Source organism: Erpetoichthys calabaricus, chromosome 1, assembly GCF_900747795.2.
Source record: "Erpetoichthys calabaricus chromosome 1, fErpCal1.3, whole genome shotgun sequence".
In the NCBI taxonomy this organism is placed as follows: domain Eukaryota; kingdom Metazoa; phylum Chordata; class Cladistia; order Polypteriformes; family Polypteridae; genus Erpetoichthys; species Erpetoichthys calabaricus.
Window position 1 is genome coordinate 101,153,588 of NC_041394.2, and position 26,165 is coordinate 101,179,752.

The 26,165-nt window shown below is 37.0% G+C and overlaps 1 protein-coding gene across 1 annotated transcript in view; it reads right to left on the reverse strand.

Moving 5' to 3' along the window:
• cnih2 (cornichon family AMPA receptor auxiliary protein 2) overlaps positions 1 to 23,833 on the reverse strand; it is a 178,280-nt gene extending 154,447 nt beyond the window's left edge. Inside the window, exon 1 of the mRNA XM_028804424.2 lies at positions 22,871 to 23,833. Within this exon, the coding sequence (XP_028660257.1) occupies positions 22,871 to 22,951 (81 nt within the window). The 5' untranslated portion in view covers positions 22,952 to 23,833. The remainder of the gene's footprint in view (positions 1 to 22,870) is intronic.
• Positions 23,834 to 26,165: the final 2,332 nt, after the last annotated feature.

Below are 26,165 nucleotides of genomic sequence, written 5' to 3' on the forward strand. Positions count from 1 at the left end.
GGAAAGTTCAATATGGCGTCCGACAGTGGCATCATACCACCGAAATAAGTACATACATCGGTTTCGGTTAGTGCAGGGAAGCCGCCTACCAAATTTCATGAAGATGGGGCCATAAATAAGAAAGTTTAACATTGCGGACGTTGTCGACCGTTATGACCGTTACGCATAGAATTTCAAAATGAAACCTGCTTAACTTTTGTAAGTAAGCTGTAAGGAATGAGCCTGCCAAATTTCAGCATTCTACCTACACGGGAAGTTGGAGAATTAGTGATGAGTGAGTCAGTGAGTCAGTGAGGGCTTTGCCTTTTATTAGTATAGATTTACATTATTTCAACAAATGATTAAAAAGAAAGTCATTTTCTGTCTCTCTCCCCTCTTTTTGTCAGCTGATATGAATCACATTTGAATGATTTTAATCATCTTTATATCATCACTAATCACATGTGTTTATAATATACAGTATATATTAATAACTATAATGATTATTAATGCCCTGATTCTGACATTTCTAGTGCCCTTACAGGAGCCAAAAAAGGAACCCAGAAAGGTGAGATGGGAAAGAATGGAAGTGTAAGACGGTGATCTCAAATTCCGGTCCTGGAGAGCCACAGTGGCTGCAGGTTTTCATTCTAACCCTTTTCTTAATTAGTGACCAGTTTTTGGTGCTTGTCAAACAATAATGAGATATAAAATGAGCCAAAACATGACCAGCAAACTGTGACCATCATACAATATCTGAAAATAAAAAAAGATAAAGGTCTCAGGAATACTGATCTGCTCAGGTCCACAAAACATCTTAATAGTGCTCTTAGAAAAGAGAAAATCAATAATTTTGAACAATGTATGCTATTGCACAATGAGAGCAGAAACAAGCCATGGAATTAAAGAACAGGTTTAATTAACAACAAGACTCGGCATCTAATTAAGCAACTGATTGGAGTGAAATTGGCTGGAGTTTGAGACCCTGATTGAGTTGGTTTTCTGTTGGCTCACTCACTTCACATTTCATTTCTGTTTGGATGCCATTTAAGGAAAAAAATGAAGCAATTGAGAGGAACATTGAAGAAATTCAGGGGAACAAATTTTTAAAAACAAGTCAATTAAAATGAAAGGAAAAGGAATTAATTAGCAGCAAAACCTGGTCACTAATTAAGAAAAATATTACCATGAAAACCTGCGGCCCTCCAGGTCCAGAGTTTGAGACCACTGGTGTAAGATGTCTGTCCATCTCCATACCTTGTAAGTCAATTACCCAAAAGAAAAATTGTAGTATATTAGAAGATAGCCTGATAACACATGTGAGGGAAGGGACAGGCCCTGTGTCATAAGAAGTGGAAATTCTACCTTAGGTAGTTGCATTTGACATGTTTACTTGTTAAACCAAAGGTCTCTAACTCTGGTCCTGGTGTTCAACTGTGGATTCGGGTTTCATTCTAACCCTTGTCTTAATTTTCTTAATTAATGACCAGTTTCTGGTGCTAATTAATCTCTTTTGCCTTAACTTTAATTGACTGTATATTTGAGATTTAGAACCCTTAATTATTACTTGTTTCCTTAATTAACAGCCAAACAAAAACGACATACAAAATGAGCAATTATCTGTAAATAAAGAAAGGTAAAGGTGTCAGAAATGTTGATCTTCTCAGGTCCACAAAACATTTTGACTAAAAGAAAATCAGTTTTGGAAATGTATGCTGTGGTAGAATGAGAGCACCAACAAGCCATGGAGTTAAATAACGAGGATAATCAACAACAATAAGCTTCTAATTAAGAAATTGTTTGAAATGAAAGTGGTTGGAGTTTCAAACCCCAGCTGTTCATCTGTTGGCTCACTTCACATCTCTTTTCACTTTAGGTGCCATTTAAGGAAAAAATGAATTCAGAGGACAGAATCAACATCAATAGTGAAAACAAGTATTACAAAATGAAGGGAAAATAAGTATATACATATACATACACATATATATACTGTATGCTGTATATACCAATAATGAATACATTTGACTTGAGCATTCCTAGTTTTCATCCTCTTTCTCTGTATATTTAGCATTCATTTGCTCAGAGGTTGATGCACTTGCTGCTTCCTGTGCAGCTCTTATTTTCTCCACCCTAGAGGCCCACTTCTTCTCTTCTTTCATCTGCATCTTTTCGCGTTAAAACTGATTAAGTCAGTTTTTGTGTTGCAATTACTTAGTACGTTTTTCTTTCATTTTTCACTTAAGCTGGCACTTAAGAGGTAGGGGAAGTGACGGTGAAGGTGGTAGGGATGAGAAAGGCGCCAGTGCGCATGCGCCACACGGCCGCCCTGATGACCGCTGCCGAGAGTTGATTCTACAATAAAATAAAAAGAGGAATAATCTTGGAGGCCAATCATCACCACAAAAGTGGATTGTAGACATCACGTAGTATATATGTGCCAAATTTCAGGTCAATAGGTCAAACAGCTAGTCAGCTACAGGTGATTTAAAATACTGGACAGACAAACGAACGTATATATATATATATATATATATATATATATATATATATATATATATATATATATATATATATATATATATCCATTATCCAACCCGCTATATCCTAACTACAGGGTCACAGGGGTCCGCTGGAGCCAATCCCAGACAACACAGGGCGCAAGGCAGGAAACAAACCCTGGGCAGGGCACCAGCCCACCGCAGTATATATGTTTATATATATATATGTTTATATATATATATATATATATATATATATATATATATATATATATATATATATATATATATATATAAACTGTTCAAAAAAATTAAAGGAACACTTTTTAATCAGAGTATAGCATCAAGTCAAGTAAACTTCTGGGCTATTGATCTGAAGTAGCAGATGTGGTTGTTAATCAGTTTCGGCTGCTTTGGTGTTAATGAAATTAACAATAGGTGCACTAGAGGGGTAACAATAAAATGACACCCAAAACAGGAATGGTTTAACAGGTGGAGGCCACTGACATGTTTCCCTCCTAATCTTTTCTGACTGTTTTTTCACTATTTTTGCATTTGGCTATGGTCAGTGTCACTACTGGTAGCATGAGGCGATACCTGGACCCTACAGAGGTTGCACAGGTAGTCCAACTTCTCCAGGATAGCACATCAATATGTACCATTGCCAGAAGGTTTGCTTTGTCTCCAAGCATGGTCTCAGGGCATAGAGGAGATTCCAGGAGACAGGCAATTACTCTAGGAGAGCTGGATAGGGCTGTAGAAGGTTCTTTAACTCATCAGCAGTACCAGTATCTGCTCCTTTGTGCAAGGAGGAACAGGATGAGCACTGCCAGCGCAAACAAAATGACCTCCAGCAGGTCACTGGTGTGAATGTATCTGATCAAACAATCAGAAACAGACTTCATGAGGGTGGACTGAGGGCCTGTAGTGGGCCCTGTGGTCACTGTCCAGCACTGTGGAGCTCGATTGGCATGTACCATAGAATACCAGAATTGGCAGGTCCACCACTGGTGCCCTGTGCTTTTCACAGATGAGAGCAGGTTCACCCTGAGCACGTGTGACAGATGTGAAAGGGTCTGAAATCTGTGGAGAATGTTATGCTGCCTGTAACATCGTTCAGCATGACCAGTTTGGTCGTGGGTCAGTGATGGTTTGGGGAGGCATATCCATGGAGGGACACACAGACCTCTACAGGCTAGACAACAGCACCTTGACTGCCATTAGGTATTGGGATGAAATCCTTGGACCCATTGTCAGACTCTATGCTGGTGCAGTGGGTCCTGGGTTCCTCCTGGTGCACGACAATACCCGGCCTCATGTGGCGAGAATATGCAGGCAGTTCCTGGAGGATGATGGACCCTCTGTAAGTTGATAATTTTCATTTCCATCAAACATTGTGGCATCCTTTCGTTCCTAACACATTACCCAGTCCATATCAGTATAGATATCCAGCAGGATTTTTCCCATTGAGTTCTGATGTGTTTTCACAGTATTCCTTTAAGTTTTTTTATGGTAGTGCTTCTGCCTTGCAGTAAGAAGACGTGGGTTCGCTTCCAGGGGCTTCCGTGCGTGAAGTTTGCATGTTCTCTCCGTGTCTGCGTGGGTTTCCTCCGGGTGCTCCGGTTTCCTCCCACAGTCTAAAGATATGCAGGTTAGGTGCATTGGCGATCCTAAAATTGTCCCTAGTGTGTGCTTGGTGTGTGGGTGTGTGTGTGCCCTGCGGTGGGCTGGTGCCCTGCCCAAGATTTATTCCTGCCTTGTGCCCTGTGTTGGCTGGGATTGGCTCCAGCAGACCCCCTGTGACCCTGTGTTAGGATATAGCGGGTTGTATAATGGACGGATGGATGTGTGTGTATATATATTACATCTTGCCTGAAGAAGGGGCCTGAGTTGCCTCGAAAGCTTGCATATTGTAATCTTTTTAGTTAGCCAATAAAAGGTGTCATTTTGCTTGGCTTTTCTCTATATATATATAAAATGCAGTTTTACGTGTTTATTGTTTAGTGTTTATTGTTTATCATTTGAAAGAAATGTGTTTTTACATAATCTGTTGTTATATGACACACCTAACTCTCCAACAAATTCATACCACATTACTTATTTTTGTTTCAACCTTGTTACAGAAGAATTCTCCATGCCTAAACAGCGGGTGACAATGCAGTGGAACCTTTCATGCTGAAACAGGGCAAGCACTTTATTTGATATCACAGCAATCATTCTAATTGCAATTTTTTTTTTGTTTTCTAGTATTTGTGTTAATTCTACAGAAGGATTGTTCTTGTATTCAGAAACATAAGTCTTAAAGGTTAAACAATGAATTTCATCTATGCATTTATAAGTGATAGACACTCAGTTTCTCCTCTCATCTTTGTACTTTATTTGAAAATGTTTGTTTGAAAAATGGTGAAATGGATAGATTTTCAAATCAGAATCCTGTTCTGAGTAGCTGTAAAATTTAGAGCGTAATATTCTTCAGCTCACTTAAACCAACTGACAGTCATGGAGTGCACAAAAGCACTGAATGCATGGTACTGCAGAACTCACTGTTGCACTCTTCCATCGAAAGTTCTATTATCATCGATTAATCTAACACCCACAAATTTTTAGGGATGTGAGAGGAAAACTGGAGCATTCAGAAGAAAATGAACACAGGCATGGGGAGAACATGTGAACTACACACAGAAAACAACCTGAACCCTGGATAAATGAAGCACCAGCACTTACCACTGCACCACCCTATGCAATTTGTACTTGCATTAATTTATTATAATCTTTGTATTAATTTTAATTTTTAGGTCTTATACACTGGCACCCTATCCAGTGTATTGTTCCTACTTTGTGCCCGCTACTTAATGGGTTAACCCTGGTGCGTTAAAAAAATGGTTGGTTGGAGGTCTCATACAAAGCTACAAATACAGCATTTACAATTTTAAATGATTTACTGTTTACCACTTTTTCTTTAAATATTTTTTACATTCAAGAGCATGTTCATAATAACCTTGTAACAGTGCTACCTAGCCATGAAAGACTTGACATAAATATTTATCAAAGGACTGCTATTTTAACAGTATAATTTTCATCCATCCAATTAATTTTTAACTCACTTAATATAGTTCAGGATTATAAAGTCTACACTATTCACTAACAGGAGATTGTTCACTTATTCATTCTTTTCATAAGGGTCAGATGGAGACTGGACCCATCTCAGCATCAGCGAAAAACCAAAAATGAATGTGGCACCAGCTCTTCACAGAGCATACTCACTCATACCTGGCCAATTTAGAGTCACTAATCAAATTCATACGTGTATGAGTGAATGTGCAAAAACCATCCAGGCAGCACACAGGAAGCCAGAAGTCTGGAGCTGTGAGGCAACAAAGCATCTGGAACACTCAGTTGGCCTTATAAAGTTTGGTAGCACTTCCTTTCATAAGATAAGTGATCAATAAACCCGATGTACTGAGCAATATGGTTATTATATTGTTTGTAACTGACAGAAACTAATATTTTTCAACATCTCGGTTACTTTTTCTCAGGTTTTTCATCCACAAGGATTCAGGGAGTAGCAGCATAACAGAAGAAGTGGCATGGAAACAGCACGTTATTAAAATTATGTTAAAAGAGTTTGTCTAAAATAAAAAAAAAATCAAAGCACTTTTGGAATTACCTGATAAGATTTTTGATCTGCATCGTACCTGCTACTTGGAATGCTGTTACATTTGAATTTTTTACTGTCACATTTGCTGTCAGCTGCAGAGTAAAACACACATTCAAGCAACATCTTAATCCTGGTACACTAAAATGTGCATGTAGTAATGGAGAAAATAAGCAATGTTTTTTTTTTGTCATCTATATGCTACACCGATCCCTCTCCCACTTGGACAGAGGCAGTGGTGCTGTAAGAATTATGTTTCTAGACTTCTCTAGCACCTTCAACACCATCCAATCTCTGCTTCTTAGGGACAAGCTGACAGAGATAGGAGTAGATTCATACCTGGTGGCATGGATCGTGGACTATCTTAAACACAGACCTCAGTATGTGCGTCTTGGGAACTGCACGTCTGACATTGTGGTCAGCAACACAGGAGCGCCACAGGGGACTGTACTTTCTCCGGTCCTGTTCAGCCTATATACATCGGACTTCCAATACAACTCGGAGTCCTGCCACGTGCAAAAGTTCGCTGACGACACTGCTATCGTGGGCTGCATCAGGAGTGGGCTGGAGGAGGAGTATAGGGACCTAATCAATGACTTTGTTAAATGGTGCGACTCAAACCACCTACACCTGAACACCAGCAAAACCAAGGAGCTGGTGGTGGATTTTAGGAGGCCCAGGCCCCTCATGGACCCCGTGATCATCAGAGGAGACTGAGTGCAGATGGTGCAGACCTATAAATACCTGGAAGTGCAGCTGGATGATAAATTAGACTGGACTGCCAATACTGATGCTCTGTGTAAGAAAGGACAGAGCCGACTATACTTCCTTAGAAGGCTGGCGTCCTTCAACATCTGCAATAAGATGCTGCAGATGTTCTATCAGACTGTTGTGGTGAGTGCCCTCTTCTACACGGTGGTGTGCTGGGGAGGCAGCATTAAGAAGAAAGACGTCTCATGCCTGGACAAACTGGTGAGGAAGGCAGGCTCTATTGTTGGAATGGAGCTGGACAGCTTGACATCTGTGGCAGAGCGACAGGGACTGAGCAGGCTCCTATCAATTATGGAGAATCCACTGCATCCACTAAACAGTGTCATCTCCAGACAGAAGAGCAGCTTCAGCGACAGACTGCTGCCACTGTCCTGCTCCACTGACAGACTGAGGAGATTGTTCCTCCCCCAAACTATGCGACTCTTCAATTCCACCCGGGGGGGTGAACGTTAACATTATTCAAAGTTATTGTCTGTTTTTACCTGCATTATTATCAATCTTTAATTTAATATTGTTTTTTGTATCAGTATGCTGCTGCTGGAGAATGTGAATTTCCCCTTGTGATTAATAAAGTATCTATCTATCTATCTATCTATCTATCTATCTATCTATCTATCTATCTATCTATCTATCTATCTATCTATCTATCTATCTATCTATCTATCTATCTATCTTGTTTCCCTGTTACCCTAATGTAAGCTTATTATTATTATTATTATTACCATTTTTGATAAAGTAAGGTTAACTGTATTTTCTTCCAGTTTTGAACTATTTATGGAATTGTATAAAAACTAAAGTTGACTAAAATTCAGCTCATATACATATGTACTAAAGGTCTATGCTAATTTATTCTGTTAACAGTAAAATGTAATGTCATGTGAATATTGAATAATTGAGCTATACAAAAAATGAAAATTCTGGTTTTCATTACAGGATTTTAAAGGCAATAAACTTAGCAAACAAATGTAATACAGGCAAAGCAATTAATTTCTAGAAATGTATTGCATTACAAAATCTTGGAGGCATCTTCGTGTAGAGTGCAAGCTAAATGTTTAGCCTGAGGCACAATTATACATCTGTGCTGCATGGCTCCATGTTTATGAAATATTGCATAATATTTATTCCTTTTGTTGATGGCAAGCCTAACCTTTTGTTTGTAGGCTGCATGAAAGGTTTTGTAAAATGTAAGGGTGACATTAATATCCACACAATAATTCTGCTGTGTTCTGTTCACAGCATCATTTAAAACTGCATTTTGTCCTCTGTGCTTTCTAAAACGCTTGTACATTATGTATCCATTTGTATTTCAAAATTATGTATGAATGATTTATATAAGAAAAAATTTCTGTAACGGAGGGAGGACACACTGAATAACAAAAAGGAACCCGTAAATATAGTTGAAAAGAAAATAGCACTTTTAGTCATCAGAGGAATACTTGTTAGAATAAGATATTTTGAAAACCTATAGAGTTTTGCTGAATACATACGGACCATTTGAATGTTATGCCAAAGCCTTCTGATTTAGTAGATTAAACCTTTTCTTTATAGAAAGAAAAGCAGCCCAACAATAAACACAATTTTCATTTAAAATTAGGAACGACATAGTTGTTAGTACTGCTGGGTTCAAATATCCACCCAGCAAATGTGTTTGGGTAGTTTAAATGCTATCCATTTGTCTGTATGAGTTTTATCCAGATAACCTGATTTTCATCCTAAAAACATATGTGTTAGGCTAACTGGAAAGTCTGAATTGCCACTCTATGATTAGCTGTGACCATCTGTGCAAGTGTGCCCAGCATTGGACTGCCACCCCACCCCAAACTGGCACATTCCTTGTGTTGAGTGCTGCCAGGTAGTCTCTAGATGCCTAAACTTTGATAGCATATGGATGAAGGTTAATCTTGGGATATAAGTCAATAAAAGTAGTGGGGTATATTGCTTACCTATATCACTAAAAGACAACATGAAATCTGGGAGTATCTTATATGGGTCTTGGGGTGTCTGGACTGGCTACACTGACCTAAAATGTGGCCTAGAACTAGCTAAGCCGACAAAGGCAAACAAAATATGTCAGGAGAAATGTTTTGCATGTGGCCCTCTCTTTTGAAATTCCAAATCAAACTACCCTTCATAATGGAACTGTTGTGAATAGAAAGGATCATTCTTAGCCATTCTTATATGGTTAAAGACATATTTTTAAACAGGCTACTAAACAGTTCCCAGTTGTATTTTTGATTAAGACTTAAAAAGGTAACAAAAAAATTTTTAAATGGTAAATGATGCTAATTTAATCAACAAATAATCTCACAATTCACTAATTTGTGTGAAACAGCTTAGACTAAGCATAACTGTAATGGTAACAATATAATTTATAGCAAAATGACATTAACAATTCTAAGAAATGTTTCTATTCTTAAAAAATGTACTTCGTTCTAAGTATAGCAATTTTTTTATATATGCAAAGTCCTAAACTATTTGGTTTCTATAGACTGCTATAAATATTTGTCATTCTTAACTGTAATCCTAAAATGCTCCCCAAAAATGTTAAAAAAAGAGAAAACCAAACTCCAGCCAGGTTCATTCATATATATATATAATTCATATATATTCATGATCTCATTTTGAGAAGTTTTTTATTTCTTTTATGAGCATGCCAGGGCTGCGCACTTTCATTCATTAGGGGAAAAACAGGTGAATGCTAACAGCATGCCAATCAAAGTGGTAAAATAACAGCATTTTGGGCTCCCTAGAAAGGGCACAAAGAGCAATGCTCAATTTTTCAAGCTGCGTTGATTTTGCTCTTCTAGACATTGGAGAAGCATAATGATTATGTCATGTCAAACTACACTTTCCTCAGTTTTTAGTGTCTTGAAACTTCTTGTGTTTATTTTTTGATGTCATTCATAATATAAACGGATGGATTTGTTTTTTGCAGTACTTGAGAATTAACATCGTGTATTGCTGTAAAATAATGGGGTCATTATGTGGACCTGTCAGAAAAAATGTTCAAAACACTGTCATTCAGTGTTCAGTGTACATCAAAGCTTTACAGGTTTCAATTTTGTTCAAAAATGAGAAGCTTATAAAGTTTACCTAATAGACAGTTAGTCATCTTGTGGTTTAGAGCTTACAGCCTCGGGTCTTCAATTACAAGTCTGATTACTAATTAATAGAGAGCAACTGTAATGAATTCATGACATAGTGATCTTGGCACAGAAACTGAGGTAATACAAATTTAAATATGGATCATATTACTAATAATTTACACCATCTACTTGATAGAATGTATACATTCTATCATACACCCAGAGTGAAGAATTTAACATATATCTATCATATTGTAATAGGTATATAATAGCTTTAAAAATGGTGACTTCTGGAAGCTATGGGCCAGAAGAAGAGTATGCCATAACAAGTTGTTATGAGACAAAATAAATTTCTTTGTCTTGTAGGCATCCACATTATGACTGGAGTCCTCCCACCTCTTCCTAATACCATATAAGGTAGCAAAGGGGGTTACAGCTGCAAATTCCATATGAGGTAAAGAATGAGATAGCATGACTTAGTTTGAGAGACGTCATCTTTAAATAGAGTTTATGAGGAAGATGGATGCTTGGTGCTGGGGAGTGCGAATGGGCTATGGCAGGGAGCTCTATCTTTTTAGAGCAAATATAGGTGTCTCTCTGATCTAGGAAGTAATTCCAAGGCTTATATGAAAGTGTCCCTCTATCTGAAACAAAGCCAGAAGGAATTTTAATTCATGAATGGAAATGATCAAGGAAGGAATTTGTAAGCTACCTCAGTACATAAAGCAGGTGTAAAGTTGAGAAGAAAGATGGGTCGTAGGAAGATGGATGCAACAAAAAAAAAAAGAATAGAGGAAAGAAAAGGGTCATTTACTGGTGTTTGGCTACAGTATCTGAAACATGGAGAAACCACATCAGAAATATTAGAGTAAGAGGATCTGTTGTAGTTAGGCCCAAGCAGGAATTGTTTATTATTTGATCTACACTACTGTTTACATGTTTGCCTATTTGTTAAATCCTTCAGATTTTTTTATTTGTTAATTAAGTTCTTTGGTTCAATATGTTGGCTTTGTTTACATTATTCCATGTTCAGGAGAGCAATGAGTGTTCACCCAGTGGAAACAAAATTAATAAAACCCTGCAAATAACTACATTTTATTTTTCAAAACCACAGGCAATTTAATGCACAGGCTTATCTGGGCTGAAGCCTAGGAGTCCTGAATCAGCTGGGCCTCTTATTGTCCAGAACAGTTTCCACCATTTTCTTCTACAAACGTCATATGCACAAATATTTCAATGCACAGGCTTATATGTACTTTAGGCCAGGAGCTCCAATTAATGTGGGACCTCTCATTGGCCAAATTTAAAAGTTTATTTTCATTTTTTCTTCTTCATAATGTTTGGGGCAAAGACCCATTTTTCTTTGATTGACCCTCCTACGTCACATCTTAAAGATAAGAATTTAAACAATTCAGATGTGATTAAAGTGAAAAGTTCTCCCAAACATTATGGTGCTCTGAAATAGGGGGGCTGTGTATAAAAAGTGTTGTCATTTCTACATGCTATGACTGAAATGTATGCAAATACCCATAAATGAAAGTCTGCAATGTGCACTGTAATCATGTCTGAATTGTTTAATTAGTAATTTTAAACTGTGGAGCAAAGGGTAAATCAAGGAAAATGTGTATTTGTCCAGCACATTATGGAGGTCATTGTAACCATCCATGGTTGTTGATTAAGGAACAGTTTTAGCAAAACATCAGAGTTCAGAAGCTATTAAAGTGGGCATTTTAAAAAATGATTCCAAAATTAACATGATATTTAATTCCACTCCCATACATCCAAGAAAATGGATAGACATCTTATTTGCCTCATCAGTTAGCCCACCTGTCAACTCTAGCTAAGATACATCATTAGCCTTAGACTAGACACTAATATATTTGTGGTCAATGAAACCTGTGGCATTGGCAAAAAGTTTTATGAGAAAAAAATATCAGATATGAAGCAACAACCATGATGATTCTCCTATGTACAATTTACATTTCACCTGCCCCGTTGATGTAAGCAGCAGAGGACAGCATTATAGCCCCAGAGCCACCAAATAATAAACACCCTGGAGGGAAGCTTTAGCAGTGATGGTCCTAATGGAAGAGACCCAGCTTGATGGGGAGGTAAAACTGACGGCAGCATGCAGGTTTGGATACATAACCTGACTCCTATTAAAACAGAGAAACTGACTTCTTTGTGTCAGAGCATCAGTACAACCAACAGAGGTGATTTTTCATGAAAACTTTCGAAAAAAGTATCATTCTAACATGGAGAAAGAATTTGTGGAAGAGTTTGGAGAATTGTTTCTGAACAAGGTCTGAACCGAGTGGCAACTGAACTCCTGTAATATTTAAGGCATAGCAAACTTTGATGAGCTTTATGTAGTGTTAGTGGAGAGCAGTCTTTTCTCTGAACTCTCTGTTGTGAAAAATCAAGTGTGACCTACTATGTATCAAAAAACCACCTTGCTTCGAATGAAATCAAGACCAATATTTTAAGAAACTTGGATTTTAGATATTATTGAGCCAAGAAAACACAAAAAGAAATTCCTAAGGTAAGAAATGACCTGTTGCAACAGGAATGTAGTGTTTTATCTTGAAGTAATAAGATTGATGCTTGACTTGCAAATGCTGTTTTGTGAAGTCCTTGGTTTTACTGAGAAATGCATGTAAACCTCGGTTCTGCTGATTTGTTATTTTAGAAATGGCTGTTGAGAGTGCTGACCCCCTTTGGTTTGTATTCTTTTATTGCCCTGTGTATTTCTTTATGTCATTTGAAAGGTAACTGAATTAAAGCATATTACATCATACTAATTTTACAGATTTAGGACAAGTCATCGGGTAGACCCATGACCTCAGGCCCCACAGTCAGGTTAAATTGCCTCTGCTTTCATCTATTATTAAACACCAGGTTTACTGCCAATAAATAGTATCTATTATTGCTCAAAATCAAACAGAAAATCATAGTGAAGGGCACAAACTGTTTGATTAGATATTCTAAAATGAATGTGTCATTTAGAGGCTGTCAGTACATACTGTACTTCATTAAAGAGGTGATGCCTAGAGTAGCAGTGCAGTCGCCATCCTTGGTTTTTTAAGAAATTGTCTAACATAACTACCAACTTTAAAATGTGGTGGTAAAGGAAAAGAGGGAGATGTTGTCCTTGGCAATCATCTAAAGCACATTCTGTTATTTGGTGCTCAGTGTTCTTTAAACATATGAGATGCCTTTAGTCTCAGTGAAGCACTACATTTCTGAGAAGAGCTACTGTTATATTTCTGATATTTTCTGTGTTTTGAATTAATCAGATTTAATGAAGGTAAATGTGATTAATTTATGGCCCATCTGTGACTCAATCCATTAAACTGAGTGATGCATTTTTTAGTGTACTTGCATAACACTGAATAACAGTAAAAAAAAAAATTCTAAATTACAACAAAAAAATAATAATTATATAAGCATAAACATGTGCTCCAGCCTTTAAAATTGAATTTAAGCAAATGTTTGAAACCCTGCTGATCAATTTGTGGTGTCATCTGTACCCAGGATTTACTCATCCAAAGCAGAGTTAATAGCACCACCAACCACTTGAATAAAAGGAATGTTCTGTTATGTCATTTGAAAAGTTCCTTACATTCTGTCCACAAGAGACACAGTGCTACAGCAGGGAATGGCTTTGGTGAAAATTAGCACACATCTAGGACTTTCCTATTAAACCTGGCATGGCTTAATACTCTATTAAAAGATTTTGTGAGGGAACAAGTTATACCTGGAGCTATAAACACTGATATAGTCATGGAAATGTCAAACACAGGGATGAAAGTGATTCAAATGTTTAATAATATATTTAACCTGCAGGTTGATGGTGGTTGTTTAAAACGATAAGCATGTGAAAAATGGTCACCTTCTGAATTTGGAAAGCTTATTTATATCAAAAGGAAACTGAGGTATATATGAAAAGAGAATGGGCTCTATTTACAAATTACTTCGATGGGCCTTTATGATATATCTTTGCAGCCATGGAATATTCCTCTTAGTATTGAGAAACTCCTGAGAGTAGGCCCATTGATGCAAATATCAGTTGTGTGTATTTGATTGTTTCGTTTGTATCTCCTGCTGATAGGTCTTGTAATACAGCAGGTTGCTCAGACAGTTGACTGAATACAGATTTTGTAATCACAGCATTTAATTCTTTTCATAGCTTTACACAATTTAAGATAAAATGGCTTTACTGGACCTAAACAAAACATGTCACATTAGCGATTCACATACTAGAGGACACCGTTCAAAAAGATGAAGAAAAAGTAGTTACGATAGAAACCATGCATAGACATGTAGGAGTTTGAAACAAAACGTATTTGAAGCATAGACCCTGGCAGCTTTGAAATGCAGCTGAATGAGGTATGGTGACAGCTAAAGTATGACTGTAAATAGGTGAATGATCTCTTCTTGTTTATTAAACGTCTTATGTTTTTAGTTATTGAAGCAACTGTTTAATACTGCCACTCCTCAACCCATGTTTAAAGGTGCCTGCTGGCATATTGCTAGTATTTTGCTGACACTGGCTTGTAGTGTGAAAGCAATGCAGGCATTTTATTGCCAGCATTATGAATGAGAGTAGCCTTAGGTGTAGATTTCCACATTATTTCACTTGAATACAGCAGTCTTAAAATGTTATGATTTTTTTTTGAAAGAATGCATGCTTTCAAAATGTCAGAGAAAGGCTGATGAATCCGTACTGCCTCTGACTTATTACAGTTACAAAATTTGAGAAACTTTTTTTCTCCTCCTAATTAAATGAACAAGTTCCATTTGTATAATGATGGTTATCAGGCATTTCAAGATCTCTCACCCACCTAAAAGCCATTTTCAGTCTGCGTCAGATGTATTACTAATTAGAAAATCCTTAGGTTGAATGAATATAACATGTAGTTTTCAGCTTATACAAATCATTGTGTCGTTGTCTAAAACTGTTTTTTTTTTTAATGACCATTAAAGAATGAAGTTGTTAAATCAGTATTGTGCAGCCTGCTAGAAAATTAAACATGTTTTCTTATTCATCTGCTAAAGAATACTGCAAAAAGTAGCACCATGGGACAATGGTTAGTGCTGCCTCCTCACAGCGGCAAGAATCTGTAGTTTATAGCACAGCCTGGACACTCTCTGGGTAGAGTTTGCATGTCCTTCTTGTGTTTGTGTGGGTTTATCTTCCACTAACATATCCCAAAATATGTAGATTGAATGGTCCAAACTGATTTGGTGTGAATGAATATGTGTATGAGCCTATTTAGAGATAGACTGGTACAGGAATGATTCCTGCCTTGAATCCAGTGCTGCTGTGGAAGGCTCGAGCTCCACACAACCTATGATAGAAAATGATTTGATAATAGACAATCATGACTCAAGCCACAGGTAACAGTGTGAAGAGAATAAGAAAAATGTGCACTATGAGGATGACAGAAACCTCTCGATGCATTAAACATTCAGTTTATTATTCTTTATAAATTTATATACAAGAATGTGATCACGTTGATTTTTAAATATTTTGAAATGTTGTGTATAATATATATTGTAAACCAATAACAGCGCACTGCATGATAACATGTAGTGAACACACTTGACTTGAGCATTCCTAATTTTCATCCTCTTTCTCTGTATGTTTAGCATTCGTTTGCTCAGAGGTTGATGCGCTTGCTGCTTCCTGAGCAGCTCTTCTTTTCTCCACCCTAGCGGCCTGCTTCTTCTCTTCTTTCGTCAGCATCTTTTAGCGTTAAAACTGATAAAGTCAGAGTTTGTGTTGCACTTACTTGGTACGTTTTCCTTCATTTTTCACTTAAGCTGGCACTTACTGTAAGTCTTCAATCTGCCTCAAGAATGATTTAAGATATGAAGAGGTAGGGGAAGTGACGGCGAAAGTAGTAGGAATGAGAACGGTGCCCATACGCATGCTCCGCACAGCTGCCCTGCTGGCTGCTGCTGACAGTTGATTCTACAATAAAATAAAATAAAAATAAAAGAGGAATAACCTTGGAGGTCAATTATCACCCTGAAAGCGGATAGTAGATGTCACGTAGTACATGTGTACCAGATTTCAGATCAATAGGTCAAATGGTTTGCAAGCTACAGGTGATTTAAAATCCTGGACAGACAAACGAACAGCCATGTTAGCGTATTATATATAAAAATTAGAAGCCGTTAAATTGAATTTATTTAAGTTTGCAAGAGAACTTGTGGGCAATGAAGGTTGCAGAACACAATAACAGAATCTACAAAAATTATGAAGTGTTGATGAATGCATAGGGAATGCCAATAGTTAAGTGAGTCTCAAAATAATAGTAAAAAAAATAAATGACTAGGAGTAGATAAATTGTGAGACAGATCTCAAAATATTATAAGATAAGTGTACTTACTCTTAAATAACAGAAAAAATACAGAAGAGACAATTACCAGTGACAATGTGGGTGAACACAAAGTTAGTGTGTAGTGGGTTTGGTGTATGACCAAAGTCTAGTTTTAAGAAATGATGAAAAATTTGAAAGAGTGGTGAGAAGCTTTCAGCAGAAAGTAATGGCAAAGCTATTCACGTTTTATTTTGTGAATCAATGATAAGTACTAATTGACTTATCGTGAGTCTTCAGAGAAATATGGATAGAATTAATTTTTTGTTAACATTTACTGTAGGTCATGGAATATAATTATTCTGTACTTTTAAAGCACCTTTTATACAGAGCTGTTTACTCTTACCAAGTATTAGACAGGGTACTACACTATAAAGCAAACAAGACAGTACAAGAACTTGTGCCGATAACATTAACTTAACGTGTCCCAGGACTGAAGGGCATTTCCTACCTTACACGCTCTCTTCAGTCTTAAAGACATCAACATGGAGACCTAATTAAGATTTTCCAAATTATCAAAGGCAATGAAAACTGCCCAGGTGGAAATTAAGTGGAAGTGTGTTTAAAACAGAAAGAAGAAAGCACTTTGAAACACAAAGAGTCATCAGAAGTTGTAACAAATGTTCAAGTCATGTTATTGCTTGGAGAAAACACAAACAGCCAAGTATCATTTCGCAAAATAGCCCCTAAACTTAACTTTGCATATAATTTTGCAATAGTAAAATGAGAAACTCACTAAAATGTGTTTTTTTGGGCTGAACACCTTTTGCTTTTCAAAGTACCTCCCTTCATGCTATGTCCACTCTTGAAGTGCTCCTAAACCTTCTCAAAGATGTGCAGCAATTAATACTTTGACATCAACTTCAAGCTATTTCATTTTACTCTTCATCAGATGAAAATGTATTTGTTCACAAAGATATCTTGAGGCTAGAATATACTACCAACATTTCAAATGTCTTTTGGCAATTTATACAAAATTTATTTGCATGTCAAATTGTAGAAATATCACTCATGGCTACCATCACAAAGTAGGGGTTATTGGGAGAGATCACTGGGCAGTCACAAAACACATAGGATGTGTGCTGTACAGTCTCAGAACTTTTCATAGTTCTGGGTTCTGTCTCAGTAGCATCAGTCACAAGACAGGAACCAGCTATGGATGAGGCACCAGATACAAGCAGAAACACCACCACTCACTTTTATCACTTTATAGGCTTCATTTTTACGGAGTCATTACTGTCATGTGTACAGACTGCAGTGAAATTCTTGTATGTGGCAATCAATATGCCAAACATCATTAGTTACAGCAGTGAATTAACCTAAAGAGTGTGTCTGTAGGACATGGAAGGAAAACTAACATGCCTTCAGAAAACCTCACTCAGACACAGAGAAAACATGCAAACTCTACACAAACCGATCTGAAGTAACCCCTCCTAGCCACTACAGTACCATGCTACTCTTTTACTGTATAGGTGGTTTTTAAAATGATTGAATGGGTGGTATATTTTAAAATAAAACTGCAATTAAAGAAAAATAAACATTATCTATTTTCTTTTTTTGATCTGTGCATACTATTGACTCGAGAGGAAAGATAAATCACATTCATTCAAATACATGTGCCAGTGATGCGCAGTTCCTGCTGTGCACTCAAAACTGTTAGGCTTGCCTTCACCTCCCCATAAGTTTGCAGTGGATATATAACTTATAACTTTATGGATCTGAGTGCTTTTCCTTTTCTGATTTTAACTTATCTATGGTAATAGAGCACTAAAGGCTTTAAAAACTGCATTTTTATTGCACAAAAGAGTCTAGTTTGATTAGTGCTCTTGACTGACTCCCAGTCAGTTTGCAGACTCTCTCTGAATCCATCTGGAATTGTACATTTACTCTGTTTTTTTTCTTCTGCATTGCAAAAATATACAGGTTAGACTAATTAACAACTCTAAATAAGTGAATGTGAATAAGTGCATAAATGTGTGCAAGAATGGACCGGTACCCCTTTCGGGTTGGTTTCTGCTTTATGCACAGTGCTGCCAGGATAGGCTCCATTCCCTGTGTTCTAGAACTGGAATAAGCAGGCTTCATAATGAATAAATGGATAATCTGACAGAATGGCAATCAAAATGTTTTCTAAAATATTCTGTGCGTCATATATCTATGAAGCTTTGCTCTGTTTACAGGACTGGATGATGCAGTATGTGATAAGGATTCTAAGCTTTACGTTAAATAGTTAGCAGTTGTTTTCCACAAATTATTATTTCTCCTTTACCAATATCGGATATTCTAGTGATGTATTTATTCTTAGTGGTAGGGAAATAAGCAGTTGTTTGAAACTATAAGATTGAAGCAAATTAGATTACATGAAGAATGAAACAGATGAATGGAAAGCCACAAAGATTTCTTTTAATTTCTACGCATATGATGGATGTAAAAACGAATTTGCAGCATTTAATATTCATGTCACACTTCTCCCAAAGATAGTAAAATATGTCGGTCACAGTTACAATCACAGAGTCTTACATTCCTATTAAAAATTGTAGTTGCCCATCAAAACTGGAAAAGAAATGTATAAAATCGGTGCCTTCCCAGCCGACATTCTACTGATTATTGTTTACCAACATATCAAACGTGTGCTATTCAGTTTAAAAGGTCATCAGCATCTTACTCATAATGTTGAAAGAGATTTACCATGTCGTTCCTAATCAGATTTGAACGCTGATAAATATACCTGAGTGAAAAAGCTCTAAAAATGACAAAGTGCCAGAGCTGGTAAGTCTTCAATAATTAATCACTATTATTATTTTGGGATTTTCAGCTGGTTGTTTGAAAGTGTTCAAATTGAGAAGATACAGATCAGCATGCAGCAGCTATCTGAGACTGGGAACACATTTTACTGCCTTTGAATCTTGTGAAGCTGTCTGCTGTATGTATGATGTCTATCTTTTCATTTCACTTTAAATATGCTTGGAAATAGCAATTCTCTGTAATATTTTTCACAAGCTGGACTTCATGCAAATTTGGAAATTTTCCCACCCAGAGGAACAGATTTAGAGATACAAGTCTTCATTTAATATGTTTTAAGGGTGCACAGATATAAAACATATGCTATATTCTCTATCCTCCTATGTCTAGCTGAAGTGAAAGAATGTCAGAGCCTTACTTGCAATGGAAACTCCAAATGTATTCATTCATTCATTCATTTTCTGAAGCTACTTATTCCATTATATGGTTATTGGAAACTGGCATCTATCTAAAAAGTAACAAATTATATTGCTAGTCCATCACTGGGTACTATGATAAGCACAAGGCTTATTTAGAGCCACCAGTTAAGCGAACATAAATGTCTAAGAAATCTAGAGTACTCAAAGAAAACCACCTCATAAACATTTGACTTGCCAAATGGTTTGGAAATAATGTTCTTTCTTCTTCTATAAAGAAGAGACCAGAAGAAGGTTCAAACTCCAGATACACAGTGACCAGAAGTAAATTCAGGTCACTGAAGTTCTGAATCATTAGTTACAAGTATTCACCCCCTATCTATCTATCTATCTATCTATCTATCTATCTATCTATCTATCTATCTATCTATCTATCTATCTATCTATCTATCTATCTATCTATCTATCTATCTATCTATCTATCTATCTATCTATCTATCTATCTATCTATCTATCTATCTATCTATCTATCTATCTAATCCTATTCATGCACATACACACACCTAGTCATTCTGAATTAATTTAGAGTCATATTTTTTTTGAGATGTAGTAGGAACATAAGGTTATAAATAAAAACTCATGGTGACAAATCAAAATCCACAAAGACAGTGTTTGGGCTGGAAACTGAACCCAGGTCCCATGAAATGGGGGTCATGGCTACAGGTGGGCAGTGCTCAACCAAATAGGTTGTCTGCTCACCTTATTAAAATCAGTTAAATAAAACTTTTTATTTTTAGATTATGTTGTCTTTCATATCCCAATGTCCAGTCCAGGATAACATTGTACTAATACCACCGACTGTGTCCCCTTTTGAAATTCTTTTTATTATTATTATTTTGGTCAATGCATTTTATTATTTTATAGTGTTCTTCACAATCAATTGAATTTGAGCTCTACACAGGTATTGAAATTAGAAGGAATAGCAAATGTAACAAATAACAACGATTGGAAATCACAGAATTACAAATGTAGTGAAAGTCCTAAAGGATTGTTTGGAAAACAAATCTCTAAAGGTCCCTTTTCCCTCCAGAAAGTAAGACTTTGGATGTAGAAATGAAATAACCAACAAAGATGTGAAGATGGAAATGGACTTTGGGAAGGCATGTTTTTTGTTTATGCATTTACAAATCTTTCCTCCATGTGCACCTCTCCTCGTTCATCTTCATCCTCTGACTTTAAAATGCAATCTAGGCTGGACCAAAGCCAGATGAAGAGACTCCTGTCTATCTAGATACAGTAAGTGCCTTTAGTATCTGTTGATTCCGTTTTATGTAACACTTTTTCTTATCCATCTACTTATCTTTTATATAGCCACTTGTATGTATTGTTATGTAAAAGACTGATTTAATAAATTATGCATCAGCTCGCTGGTACATTTACCTAGATTTAAACCCTCAAAAGGTCTTTTGTCAGCACACATTTTTGCTTTAAAAAAGTGTCACAGAGCATTAAAAGCTCTTTTAAAGGATACCTTAATCCCTTAGACAGTTGTTTGAATGGCCTTACCCTTTGTATAAGTCTTCCTCATAAGAGGTGTGCCCTTAATGGAAGTCACACAGCAGTGTTACAGTCCTTTCACACACGACATTGCAAAGCTCTCAGGGATTCCTGCCGAGATGACAGGCACTATGTTGCTATAATATAAGGTCATTTCGAGAAACCTGCCAGCCAACCCTCTTTCACACTTTAACAACAGACTTCACTGAACTACTGAACCAAAGAAGGTAAGGTTTCACAAGGCCCCTATCGGCCTGGCTCACCAGATGTTTATGAACTACGGGGCTGATCACGAACAGGTAGATGAACCAGTGGCAGGTGTGCTGTTTCTTCTTCTAACCCCAGAGGGCACAGAGATGTTGGCTGAGTCTTGCTTTTTTAGAGCAATTTAAGTGCAAATGTGTTCATGTGACACCCAAATCGAGGACTCAGCTGGAGTCCTCTCACTGTTGATATCTGTTCCTTGAAGGAGGGAGATTAAAAACAGGCAGCGAGAAATTATCAATGCAAGAAATAAAAAAAGAAAAAGAAATGGAAAGGAAACATTTCTGTCACATTGCTCTTGCAGGCTGCTGTCATCCAACATCTTTTATAAATACGGGTTTCATCAAGTGCATCATTGATTGCAATAATCAGAAGAAATCTATTTCATTTAATCAGTTTTGAAAACTAAACCTGACATATACAGTATTTGTTTGCATTTTACTAACACCCAGACTCTCCCCCACACCAAACTCTACAACATACACAGCACGGTCTGCTCATAATGGGATTTGGGTTGAGATTACAGCTTTTATAGAGACTGGAGGTTAGCCATCTGTAGCTATTGATAGAGACCCTCTCACTGTAAACAGATGCAGTTTCCGTGGAAACCAGCACTCAGCTCCATGGCTACTAGAACTGCAGGAGCAGGCAAGCGAGCAAAATAGGGAGAGAAAGAGGGAAAGCAAAATGCGTTCTATTTAGACTTCCTGCAAAATGTACGTCTGTCCGACCGAGTGGCACTGTGCATTGCTCTCGCCCTATACCCTAAATAGAAAATGTCCACTGCTAACTAATATTGATTCACTTCTGCAGCCAAAAATGAGCTATACCGATACAGTGAGTACAATCTGAAGATGAATCGGCACCCAGCTTTGAAAGCAGCCACTTGGTAAAGAAGAACTTTGCCTCAAGCTGGGTGCTGAATCGGTCAAAGCAACCAAACTGTAACTACCGTAAATATTACTCTTGGCTTGTTCCCAATAGTCCATGCGATGCTGGAAGACGCTATTCGTGTCTATGTCAGATTTAAAGGCTGGCTTCCCTAATTAGTTTAGAGGAATGCAGTGGAAATTAGCATTATAACCGTCTATAACTGTCTATCCGTACACAAATTATTAATCAAAGCGGCGCACAACACATCTTATTAAAATCGCTAGTCGGGCTTAACATCTTCGGCGTGCGTGTGTTGTGCGCTCCAATAGCAACGAGTTAGTTTGCAGTACCAGGTAAAAGGCAGAACCTACTTCTCACAGGGAATTTGTGTAAAATTATACGGCTTTCTGGAAATTTATGTTCATCCTAGTTGTCTCCTTCACCGCTACAGAACTCCGCATACACGTAATAAATTTCACGTTCCTTAACAAAAGTCTTTTGTTCATATTGCAGATAACCCTTCTTTTTTCTCTTGTTCTACTCGGAACTTACTTAGGAAGAATAAAGCTAAGCAATATAAAAATGGGGACAGCAATGATGATGATGAGAAATAATTAGCAGAAGGGCTGTAAAGGATACTTACATGCCAGATTACAAAGAATATAAGTGCCGCGCAGAGGACCAATGTCAGCATGTAGCAGAACGCAGCAAACGTGAAAGCCATTGCACTGCTTCTCTAAAGAGTTTTTTTTTTTTTTTAAACGAAGGATCCCTTTTACTGAGTGAGTGAGAGTGAGAGGGGGAGAGGGAGAGAGAGAAGTGTTTGAAGTGAACAAGCTGAGGGAAACACCAAAGAGAATAGACTCTTGCTCAGTTCTGGATTTCGCAAAATACTGGCAACTCAAAAGGATTGTCTTTTCCACTGCCCTTTTTTATTCCTTCAGATTTGTTTTTTTTTTTTTCAGACGCGACTCCTCTGCTTTTCAGGATCTGATTGTTAGTGCCACGTTCTGGTCTCCTCTTCAGCTTTCATTGGTCGTCCTTTGTTGTTGCTTGCTTGTTTGTTTGTTTCTTAAATCGATAAAAAAAGATGGTGTGCACGTGTGTCAACTGGGGCAGAGTCTGCACTCCATCCCGGCATGTCAATCCCGCCAGCCCAAAGTGTACGAAAAGTACGGAGATGTCCGTGGATGATATCCTTTAGGAAAGTGAGGGTATCTCATCCCAAGACGATTCTGCAAATGCATGTAACAGTTCATAAGAAAGCATTTATAATCTGAAATATTTTCCTTTGTGTTTCAACGGATCATACAAGAAAACAACTGTTTTTCTTCATGTGATTCTTGCCAGCTCCTTATCTTCTCCTTTGTATTTACTTGCAAGCTTGTGATGATTTTCATCCAGAATTTGAGGGGTTTCCTTTAAATTAAAGGCAGTGACATTTTTGGGAAATGATTTGCCTCCTTCATCTGTGCCTGCATCCTTGGCTGTTCCTGCATGCTGGTCTCTGTGTGTGTGTGTCTCTCTCTCTGTGTCACTCCATGCTTTTCTTTCATTCCCCCTGTCAAACATTAAACCTTTGTGTGTGGATGTCTCTCTCTCTCTCTCTCTCTCTCTCTCTCTCTCTCCCCCCCCTCTGGATGAAATGCTAAATGTCTCTCTCCTGCTCTCTCTCTTTCCTGCCCTCCCTCCCTGCCTCTCTCTCTCTTTCTCTTTCACCAGCTCAGGAGGAGGCTTCGGTGTCTCTTCATGTGGCTTCGGTCCAGCCTAGATTGCATTTTAAAGTTACAGGATGAGGATTAAAGGAAGAGAGGTGCACACAGAGGAAAGATTTATAAATGCATAAACAAAAAACATGCCTTCCCAAAGTCCATTTCCATCTTCACCTCAGAGATTTCTTTAAATCCTTGTTGGTTATTTGATTTCAACATCCAAAGTCTTACTTTCTGGAAGGAAGATGGACCTTTAGAGATTTGTTTTCCACACAATCCTTTAGGACTTTCACTACATTTGTAATTCTGCGATTTCCAATCTTTGTTATTTGTTACATTTGCTCTTTCTTCCAATTTCAATACCTGTGTAGAGCTCAAATTCAATCGATTTTGAAGAACACTATAAAATAGTAAAGTGCATTGAGATAAAAATTATAATAAAAAGAATTTCAAAAGGGGACATAGTCGGTGATGTTAGTACAATGTTATCCTGGACTGGACATTTGGATATGAAAGGTATCATAATCTAAAAATAAAGCTAAAGTTTCATTTAATTGATTTTAATTAGGTGAGCAGACAACCCTTTTGGTTGAGCACTGCCCACCTGTAGCCATGACCCCCATTTCGTATGACCTGGGTTCAGTCTCCAGCCCAAGCACTGTCTTTTTGGATTTTGCAGCAAAATGATTTGTCAGCATGGGTTTTCATTCATAACCCAGTGTTCCTTCTACATTTCTAGAATAATGACTCTAAATTAACTCAGAATGACTAAGTGTCTGTATGTGCATGAATAAGATGATAGATAGATAGATAGATAGATAGATAGATAGATAGATAGATAGATAGATAGATAGATAGATAGATAGATAGATAGATAGATAGATAGATAGATAGATAGATAGATAGATAGATAGATAGATAGATAGTACACTATTGATCCCTAGCTCAATAAATATTATAACAAACAACAACCCCCTCAAATACACACAAAAATTACAAGGGAGAGGATATGCAGCATTGTGCACAATGACCATTAGTTTTTGTCTTCTTTCTATCCTTTGCTATTTCTTCCAGGGGGTCCAGAGTGTGTCCTATAACTGAGCCGGTCCTTTTAATTAGATTGTTGATCCAGTGAGCCTCTCTTGAAGTGATGTTACCAGATCAGCACAACACATTATATAAAATCACACTGGCCATCACAGAGTTATACTATAGAACATGTAATGGATGTCACTGCCCACATTAAAGAAACTGAGTCTTCTAAGAAAAAAGAGCTTGCTCTTCCCATTTTTATTTAATTCCTGTGTTACTAGATAAGCACCTTAACCATGAAGATGTTACATAGTAGTAAATTTAAGAAAGTCCAGTTAAAACCTCCAGAAATAAGAATAACAGATAAAAAAAGCCATTTGGATGCAATGTAAGAAAGCCAATCTGGAAAACCAGTACTAATCCAGATTGGAAAGGCTTGAGATGTGACTCATCTTACTGCTTATAGTTATTGTACTTAAATAATTCCTCTGAGAGACACAGAGAATGGCACTATTTCCTTTGTGTCTTTTGTTTTGGATAAAAAAGATGGTTAAATAGACCTTTTAGAAAAAATCTTATTAATGATCCATGTATTAATTCAGCTTCAGAGCCCACTTATTCTCATCAGGATCACAGGAAGCCAAAACATATTCCTATAAGTAAACATTTCTGTTCTGAATTACATATTTGATGTTTATCTACAGCTCCAGAGTTCTGGGTTTAAATCTTCACCTCATTTTCCCTGTGTCTGCTTGAAATTTTCCTTCAAGTACTCTGAATTTCCTCCCACATTCCAAGAATGTACATTTTATTTAAACAGGTTCTGAGAATTAATGAATGAATCCATGAAACTGCAATAAGTTATTCTGAGAAGAAATTTGCAATAATCATTACTGCAAAACACAAAATGTTTGTGAAACCTTAACCGACTGTAAAGGTGGATATGACTAAGACAGTAAAACAAAATGTTGCATTTTGTAATTTTGTATGTCATCTGCATTAAAATAATTCAAATAAATAATTTAAACAAGTTGAAATAATTAGTTAATCTTAACAAAGAATAGAAATTCTTCACTCGTGAAGATAAGCAAAGTGGTAATACCAAAGGAGCAGCAATGGCGTGATGGCAAACAGCAAAGAAATTATGATTTTGCACTAGCATGGTTTGCAAGACAGTTTTTAAATAATTTGAAA